The 10,507-nt window shown below is 33.6% G+C and overlaps 1 protein-coding gene across 1 annotated transcript; it reads left to right on the forward strand.

Moving 5' to 3' along the window:
* Position 1: 1 nt before the first annotated feature.
* Positions 2–10,180, forward strand: LOC143245409 (intracellular coagulation inhibitor 2). The gene is made up of 3 exons (XM_076491723.1): positions 2–169; positions 4,383–4,782; positions 9,000–10,180. The coding sequence occupies exons 2-3, from the start codon at positions 4,390–4,392 to the stop codon at positions 9,831–9,833; spliced, it is 1,227 nt and encodes a 408-aa protein (XP_076347838.1). The 5' UTR covers positions 2–169; positions 4,383–4,389; the 3' UTR covers positions 9,834–10,180.
* Positions 10,181–10,507: the final 327 nt, after the last annotated feature.

Raw genomic sequence — 10,507 nt, forward strand, 5'->3', positions numbered from 1 at the left:
ACCAGGAACAGTAGTTCGTTGGAATTGTCCAGGAAACCTTAGCACGATTTATTCAGCCTACAGATAGTTACACGTAAAAGTCTATACTATTAATAACGCTCTCAATCACGCTTCACATAAGCTTAACTGTCAACGTTGGAGAAACTATCCCCGATCTTAGGAAATAATTGTAAGTGCAAATTCTTCCTTTCTTCTGTAGTCTCTTTATAACAATTTAACATTAATTGTATTAAAAATTACGTTACACGAAATAAACTGCAAGATTAATGAGAAAACTAAAACCAGCAATGAGTACAAAGAAAAATAATAGAGGGTGTTTTTGTTAAAACTGTCACGTGAAATTATTTTGTGGGCTGTATATAAAGCTATTAATTAGAAAAAATAATTCTAACTACGAGTGTTTGCAACAGTAATGTCATGATGTAATAAGCTCAGATGTGTTGGTTGAAACTTTGTCATGTGACTGTAATAATATTTTAAATCAAGAAGTCTAAGTTCCGTACTTTCAGTTTCTGTTTTAGTGGACAGTTCTTCAAGAAGCTGTAAAGTGACACATTGAGTGTCTAATTAAATAGAAACAATATTTTCGTATTATAAGGTCCTTTATTTCTAGTATCAATATATGTTCTATATACCAACATATTCTACAGAAGATATATAATAAGTAAGCGTCTTTGTCACAGAATCTAAGAGTAATAAAAGCCAAGTTATCCAAGTTTATTACACGGCTATGTATTATTTTTAAAACTCTAGAAGTCTGATTCGAACATTGTTAGAGAAATCTAATAATATTGACATAAAATGTAGCTAACCTAAAAATATAACATTAATGGAGCTAACTTAACAATATAACATTAATGTTTCTAACCTAACAATATAATATTAATGTGGCTAACCCAACAATATAACATTAACGTAGCTAACCTAACAACATAACATTAATGTGGCGAACCCAACAATATAACATTAATGTAACTAACCCAACAATATAACATTAACGTAGCTAACCTAACAATATAACATTAATGTGGCGAACCCAACAATATAACATTAATGTAACTAACCCAACAATATAACATTAACGTAGCTAACCTAACAATATAATATTAATGTAACTAACCCAACAATATAACATTAACGTAGCTAACCTAACAACATAACATTAATGTGGCGAACCCAACAATATAACATTAATGTAGTTAACCTAACAATTTAACATTAATGTAGCTAACCCAACAATATAGCATTATACGGTAATAGTAAACCAAGAATAAAGTAAATAAAATGTGGTTTATCACAAATCCTTGTATCTATTATCTGCCAGACTGACAGTGAATTGTAAAAACAAGTTTGACTGTAGCTGGACGTTTTCCAACATTGCTATTGTTTTTATCTTGCTGCAATGGTTTAATTAAGATGAATATTTGAAAAAACTATTGTTATTTTGTGACATAACATTTCAAGGTCTGTTCGTTTTAAAATATTTCATCTCCTTTGAAACCGTAACTAGATGTATATATTTTCTTAGTATATTGTATGTATATATCTTGCTTGTTAGTGATCAGAATTTCAAATCAGAAACTAGTCAGGTAATTAGTCCAAAACACGGATGAGCAGATCATCTCATCATAATAGTAAACAGTATGTACATATGTGTGGCTCAGCTAAGCAGTTCACAATACAAATCAGTTAACCGGTAAGTTCAAGCTGTGAAACGTCTGTTGTTCACGTGCATTTCCTTGATGTGTCTGTTTCAAAGAGATAATCCTTTCACTGCGGAAACCAAAGGGAAGTATAAACCCTTCTAGAAAAAAATTCCTAGTAATTTACACGAACCTTGGAATACAGGTTGGATACATTCTTAGTTATAGTTACTTAAAATGTGGTCAATTTTGTTATCTTTAAATCTTCACATTTTCTCCTTATATAACGTTCAAACTCTTTCCATAGTCCAAGGTCCACTGCAGGGACCGCGTTAACTCTGCGGATTTACAACGCTAAAATCAGGAATTCGATTACCCTTGCATGACACAGCAGATAGCCCGATGTGGCTATTCTATAACAAACACACAATACTACATTACAATAAAGTAGTTTCGTTTCGATTTTACTTAATCATTCTGTATACACTTCTGGCCAAAATCTTAAGGCCAATAAACATAAAGAAGGAAAAAGCACCGCAGATCATGATGGAACCTCCTCCATTGTGTCGTGTAGAAAATGAATCTGGTGGGATATCCTTATCGTGCCAGTAACGTTGGAAGCCATCTGAACCATCCAGGTTAAATTTTTTCTCGTTAGAGAACAAGACCTTCGTCCATTTTCTACGTCCCAAGTTTGGTGCTTCTCAGCAATGTTTAACCGAGCTTTTTCATGGTGTGGAAGGAGTCGTGGCATTTCAAGACGTTTACGGTTTTTAAAGCGTTTCTCTCGTAGATGCCGTCTTATTGTTCTTGAGCTGCATTCTGCGTCCGTAAGGGCCTTAATCCGGTTCGACGATCTGCTGGTGTCTTGCCGAACAACCCGTCGAGCCTCCTGCTCAACGCTGGCGAAATATTCTTTGGCCAACCATTGAAATTCCCCTTCCGTATCCATCAGGGTCTTTTAAGAAATTTGCAACAGCAGTTTTACTACACCCAATCTCACCAGTGATGGCACATTTAGAGAGACCTTGCTTTTGCAGCTCGACAATTCTGCCACGTTCAAACTGTGTCAACTCTTTAGCCTTTGCCATGTTTTTACCCAATGTAACACAAAAGATGTCAGTGGGAGATGTTGACAACGCTAATGCTTGAACACAAATGACTAAGTTTCGTCACGTGTTTACCGATTAATGCTTCATTTCAGTATGATCTTAAACTTTTGACTAGCTAGTATTTAGACTAATTTCATAGTGTTCAAAATTTCCCATTAAATGCTAAAAGCGTTTTTTATTTTTATTTTCTCTTTTTCTTATTTTCATCTTACAAAGCTCTACGCAAATAAGTGGTTGAGTCTAACAATGCAAAATGCATATTTTTTTCATGTTCATTGGTCTTAAGGTTTTGGCCAGCAGTGTATTTTATAACAAGTTACACATATTACAGTTTAACGATAAAGTCTTTGTATGATATTAAGTACACTGTACACTACGGGTATTGAAACCCATTTCCTAGTGGTATAAGTCTGCAAACATACAACTGTACCTCTGAGAGGCATTCAACAGTAAAACTGATGTACTTTAGAATGATTCCACGAGTGATGGAAACATCGTATCTGTTCTGAAAAATTATCTTTCTTGGTGAAAAAGTTGTAAATAGTAATAACATACGTATAATTAGATGTTTAACTTTATTTACTCTTATGGGTTCATCTTCTGATGCAGATAATCAACAAGGTTTTACAAACGTTGAATATTAACTTATCTTCTGGTTCAGACAACGATAATCAAGGAGGTTTTATAAACGTTGAATATTGGGTTATTTTCTGGTACAGATAAATGTAATCAACAAGGTTTAATAAACATTGAATATGTGCTTATCTTCTGGTAGAGATAAAGATAAACAGCAAGGTTTAATAAACATTGAATATGTGCTTATCTTCTGGTAGAGATAAAGATAAATAGCAAGGGTTTATAAACGTTGAATATTGGCTTATTTTTTGGCAGAGATAAAGATAAACAACAAGGTTTAATAAACATTGAATATGGGTTTATCTTCTGGTAGAGATAAAGATAAATAGCAAGGGTTTATAAACGTTGAATATTGGCTTATTTTTTGGCAGAGATAAAGATAAACAACAAGGTTTAATAAACATTGAATATGGTTTATCTTCTGGTAGAGATAAAGATAAACAGCAAGGGTTTATAAACGTTGAATATTGGCTTATTTTTTGGTAGAGATAAAGATAATCTGCAAGGTTTTATAAGCGTTTAATGTTCACTGTTTTAGTCCTTGAAGTCATCAAATGTTTGCCTCAGTAAGAAATTGTAACACGGATAATGTGACAATGAATCGTTGCTATCCATTTTCTATGAACTGTTTGGTCCTTGGTTTGTTTAAACGGGTTTTAATGTTGAAGTCGTGGTATAGAGAAAGGTTTACATGAATGGGGAGGAAAGGGAGATTGTAACCTGTAAAAATCTCACAAATGTTTTATAACCTCACTTTATAATCTGAATATTTTCATTAGAACCAACTTTTGTAATGCATTAAGGTACTTATCACCAAGTATGTTGGAATTTTGTTGAGGTTAATTTATGTTATTGTTATTGTTAGAAGTGATTATCGTAAAATAATATGTTTCTCCAATCGTTATGTCAAGAATTATCTATTATATTGAAAGCTTTCCCACACATCTTTGTTTGGAGAAACCCTGATGAATCTGTTTCTCTTCTTCTGCAGAGGAAACATGCTTAGTAGAAGAACTTTAGACTTCTGTCTGGTGATGCTGATTGTTAGCACTACCTTTTGTCAGGAACTACATTTTTACAAAGAAAAGGCAGACCGGTCTCATGAAAACCTGAAGACAGCTGTTAACCAGTTTGGTATCCACTTATGCAGAAGACTTTTAAATGAAGGAAAAAACATAATATTTTCACCATTCAGTTTGTCCACTGCGTTAAGCATGGCATTCGTAGGTGCTAGGGGTAACACAGCAATTGAAATGAGTTCAGTTCTTGGGTTTCGTGAAGCTGGTCTTGCACAAGAAGATGTTCCCGACAGTTTTTACCAGGCTTTCCAGTTACTGAAGAGTGACCAGTCTGGGGATAAGTTTTATGTAGCTAACACTGCACTAGTACAGGTGAGTATGAATTAACAACAACAACAAAAACATTGATCAGTTGTATGTAGGTAACACTGCACTGGTACAGGTGAGTATGAATTAACAACAACAACAAAAACAATGATCAGTTGTATGTAGGTAACATTGCACTGGTGCAGGTGTGTATGAATTAACAACAAAAACAATGATCAGTTGTATGTAGGTAACACTGCAATAGTACAGGTGTATATCGGTTGACAATCGAACGAATGATCAGTTCTGTGGAGATAACCCTACACTTGTACTGGTGATTATCAGTTGTATGTAGGTAACACTGCAATAGTGCAGGTGATTATCGGTTGACAATCGACCAAATGATCAGTTTTGTATAGCTAATCCTACACTTGTACTGGTGATTATCGGTTGAAAATCGACCGAATGATCAGTTTTGTACAGATAACCCTACACTTGTACTAGTGATTATCGGTTGACAATCGACCGAATGATCAGTTCTGTGTAGATAACCCTACACTTGTACTGGTGATTATCGGTTGACAATCGACCGAATGATCAGTTCTGTGTAGCTAACCCTACACTTGTACTGGTGATTATCGGTTGACAATCGACCGAATGATCAGTTTTGTATAGCTAACTCTACACTTGTACTGGTGATTATCGGTTGACAATCGACCGAATGATCAGTTTTGTATAGGTAACCCTACACTTGTACTGGTGATTATCGGTTGACAATCGACCGAATGATCAGTTTTGTATAGCTAACCCTACACTTGTACTGGTGATTATCGGTTGACAATCGACCGAATGATCAGTTCTGTACAGCTAACCCTACACTTGTATTGGTGATTATCGGTTGACAATCGACCAAATGATCAGTTTTGTATAGCTAACCCTACACTTGTACTGGTGATTATCGGTTGACAATCGACTGAATGATCAGTGTATAACCTACACTTGTACTGGTGATTATCGGTTAACAATCGACCGAATGATCAGTTTTGTATAGCTAACCCTACACTTGTACTGGTGATTATCGGTTGACAATCGACCGAATGATCAGTTTTGTATAGCTAACTCTACACTTGTACTGGTGATTATCGGTTGACAATCGACCGAATGATCAGTTCTGTACAGCTAACCCTACACTTGTATTGGTGATTATCGGTTGACAATCGACCAAATGATCAGTTTTGTATAGCTAACCCTACACTTGTACTGGTGATTATCGGTTGACAATCGACTGAATGATCAGTTTTATGTAGCTAACCTACACTTGTACTGGTGATTATCGGTTAACAATCGACCGAATGATCAGTTTTGTATAGCTAACCCTACACTTGTACTGGTGATTATCGGTTGACAATCGACCGAATGATCAGTTTTATGTAGCTACCCCTACCCTGGTACAAGTAGTACCATAAGTAGAATTGTTAGAATCAATAATCAGGAGCAAACGTTTGCTTTTACTTATCTGTTGTTTTTTTTTTAAAATTAACAAATTAATAGATCAACACTAATAATTTAGCAAGAGATACCATGTTCGATGTTGTGATATTTTTAACCAATATAATATAACTTTATCTCTTCTTTTAATGTCTGGGTTGAAGTGAACTTTACACAGCATATTCAAACCTTAGGTCAGATATAATTATACTTTTATGGAGAGAGGCTTTTTTTTCTTTTCAGTTTTGGCCCGCCAGTGGCACAGTGGTATGTCTGCTGACTTACACACTGAAAACCGGGTTTCGATACCCGTGGTGGGCAGAGCACAGATAGCCCATTGTGTAGCTTTGTGCTTAATTCTACACAAACAAACAATTTTCAATTTCGCGCAAAGCTACACGAGGGCTCTGCGCTAGTTATCCCTAATTTAGCAGTGTAAGACTAGAGGAAAGGCAGCTGGTCATTACCACCCACCGCCAACTCTTGGACTACTCTTTTACCAACGAATAGTGGGATTGACCGTCACATTATAACGCCCCCACGGCTGAAAGGGCGAGCATGTTTGGTGCGACCGGGATTCGAACCCGCGACCTCCGGATTACGACTCGCACGCCTTAACTCTCCTGGCCATGTCGGGCCACGGTAATTTAGTGAAACCGTGTGTTTGGGTTGTATTGGCTAATTGGTTTTTATAGTAATTTAGTAAAACCGTATGTTTGGGTTGTATCGGCTAATTGGTTTTTATAGTAATTTAGTAAAACCGTATGTTTGGGTTGTATCAGCTAATTGGTTTTATAATAATTTAGTAAAACCGTATGTTTGGGTTGTATCGGTTAATTGGTTTTTATAGTAATTTAGTAAAACCGTATGTTTGGGTTGTATCGGTTAATTGGTTTTTATAGTAATTTAATGAAACCGTATGTTTGGGTTGTATCGGTTAATTGGTTTTTATAGTAATTTAGTAAAACCGTATGTTTGGGTTGTATCGGTTAATTGGTTTTTATAGTAATTTAGTGAAACTGTATGTTTGGGTTATATCAGCTAATTGGTTTTTATAATAATTTAGTAAAACCGTATGTTTGGGTTGTATCGGTTAATTGGTTTTTATAGTAATTTAGTAAAACCGTATGTTTGGGTTGTATCGGTTAATTGGTTTTTATAGTAATTTAGTAAAACCGTATGTTTGGGTTGTATCGGTTAATTGGTTTTTATAGTAATTTAATGAAACCGTATGTTTGGGTTGTATCGGTTAATTGGTTTTTATAGTAATTTAGTAAAACCGTATGTTTGGGTTGTATCAGTTAATTGGTTTTTATAGTAATTTAGTGAAACTGTATGTTTGGGTTATATCAGCTAATTGGTTTTTATAATAATTTAGTAAAACCGTATGTTTGGGTTGTATCGGTTAATTGGTTTTTATAGTAATTTAGTGAAACCGTATGTTTGGGTTGTATCGGTTAATTGGTTTTTATAGTAATTTAGTGAAACTGTATGTTTGGGTTGTATCAGTTAATTGGTTTTTATAGTAATTTAGTGAAACCGTATGTTTGGGTTGTATCGGTTAATTGGTTTTTATAGTAATTTAGTAAAACCGTATGTTTGGGTTGTATCAGTTAATTGGTTTTTATAGTAATTTAGTAAAACCGTATGTTTGGGTTGTATCGGTTAATTGGTTTTTATAGTAATTTAGTGAAACCGTATGTTTGGGTTGTATCGGTTAATTGGTTTTTATAGTAATTTAGTAAAACCGTATGTTTGGGTTGTATCGGTTAATTGGTTTTTATAGTAATTTAGTGAAACTGTATGTTTGGGTTATATCAGCTAATTGGTTTTTATAATAATTTAGTAAAACCGTATGTTTGGGTTGTACCGGTTAATTGGTTTTTATAGTAATTTAGTGAAACTGTATGTTTGGGTTGTATCGGTTAATTGGTTTTTATAGTAATTTAGTGAAACTGTATGTTTGGGTTGTATCGGTTAATTGGTTTTTATAGTAATTTAGTAAAACTGTATGTTTGGGTTGTATCGGTTAATTGGTTTTTATAATAATTTAGTAAAACCGTATGTTTGGGTTGTATCGGTTAATTGGTTTTTATAGTAATTTAGTAAAACCGTATGTTTGGGTTGTATCGGTTAATTGGTTTTTATAGTAATTTAATGAAACCGTATGTTTGGGTTGTATCGGTTAATTGGTTTTTATAGTAATTTAGTAAAACCGTATGTTTGGGTTGTATCGGTTAATTGGTTTTTATAGTAATTTAGTGAAACTGTATGTTTGGGTTGTATCGGTTAATTGGTTTTTACAGTAATTTAGTGAAACTGTATGTTTGGGTTGTATCGGTTAATTGGTTTTTATAGTAATTTAGTAAAACTGTATGTTTGGGTTGTATCGGTTAATTGGTTTTTATTTAAATTTTCAATAATTTGTGCTTTTAATATTGGTTTCATTAAGTTTAATTATCTGGAAATCGAATTTGTGATTTGCATTTTCTTGTAATTTCACAACTAACCGATTTTGTAATTTATTTAATGAAACTGGAGATTGTTTCAGCATGGTAGTTAGTAAACAAAAACTAGCACAAGGAAGAATTGTGTAATTTAGGTTTTGCATATATATATATATACATAGACGATAATTCTGAATATGGCTTCCATTTGTTATCAAAATGTTTATGCTTCTCAATAAATTTTTAATAAATTAGACTTATTTTGTATAATATTATATAAATAACTATAACTTGTATGTTCTAGTTGGACTGCTACTTTAAAATATGCTACTTTCATCATCTTTTCAGAACAATTACAATATACTGAACTCTTACAAAAGAATTCTACACAGAAAATTCTATTCTGACATCCAGCCTGTCGACTTTGTTAGAAATGGAATATGGGTAAAAGAGATGGTCAACAAATGGGTTTCTAATATAACCCACAATAAAATTACTTCTCTCATTGACAAACCGCTTAGCCCTCTAACTCGTCTCTTTCTTCTAAATGCTGTTTACTTTAAAGGCTCGTGGAAAACTCAGTTTGATCGAAAGAGAACTACACTTTCTTTGTTTTATAATAATAATAAAGTTGCCAGAAGAGTTGAAATGATGAGTCTGACGAACAAGTTTCCGTACACCTATGACAGTGAATTGAAATGTCAAGTACTAGAGTTACCGTATGATGGAGATAAAACCAGTATGATATTCATCCTACCGGAATGGGACGTTAGACTTAAGCATGTGGAAAACGCGTTGTCTGCACAATCTGTAAAGCAGTTGATAAATAACTTACAGGATACTGAAATAGTTGTCACCATCCCTAAGTTTAAGTTAGAGAACTCTCCCCAAATTAAAGAATATCTCCAAGTAATGGGGATGAATGAGGCTTTCTCCTTTTCCGCCGATTTCTCGGGAATGAATGGTCGTCGTAATTTATTTGTGAAAGATGTCTTACATAAAGCTATGATTGATGTGAACGAAGAAGGAAGCGAGGCTGCTGCAGCGTCTGGAGTTGTTGTGATGCTTAAATCAGCAAGTCATAACCTACCAACCTTTGTTGCTAACCATCCGTTTATGTTCCTGATTATAAACAAGGAAAGTGGAATGATCTTGTTTCTGGGTTCAGTGAGAGAATTATAGAATAGAAATATGAAATATTTTATGTGTTAGAACCCTCATTTCTTTCGAGTTTGAGGCTTCATACTGTTTGCAGATACAATTAGTGTTAACTTTACTTTAAAAGAAATTAACTGTTGAAAATAATATTTAAATATCAATTTTAATTACAAAACTTCTTGAGATTTGATGTATTTTTTTCTAATTTTTTATTTTTTATTTTTAAAACTTAAAATTTGTTTTAAAAATCAGTACAGAATATTATTATTAATGTTATTTGTCTATTTGTATTATGTTTAACTTTCGTCACTTAGTGAAGAATTGAATTGTATTGAATTTTTCGAAATAAACACAGCTGCCATGATACAAAACATTGTTTAGTGTAGATATTATTTGTTTTCATAAACAAAAGTTGAGAAAACACGATCTTCACACTCTAGGCACATATATAATTCTAATCCTAGCCAACGTTCTGCCTTTGCGGGATAATATATTATTTAGTTTATTTTGTAAATGAATATTGTATGATTGTTTAGTTGTTGTTTTCTAAAAAAAAGCAGACGATTATTGGAAGTTGTGTTTGTAGCTCATTGGTGTAGAGAATATAGCGATTAATAAACATAGAAATAGCATGAAGTGAATGGAGAACAGCATACCAAGAAGAAAGGAAAGTCTCTGCTAGGGTGAAGTTCAGTGTG

The sequence above is a fragment of the Tachypleus tridentatus genome, chromosome 2 (assembly GCF_004210375.1).
Source record: "Tachypleus tridentatus isolate NWPU-2018 chromosome 2, ASM421037v1, whole genome shotgun sequence".
Lineage (NCBI taxonomy): Eukaryota > Metazoa > Arthropoda > Merostomata > Xiphosura > Limulidae > Tachypleus > Tachypleus tridentatus.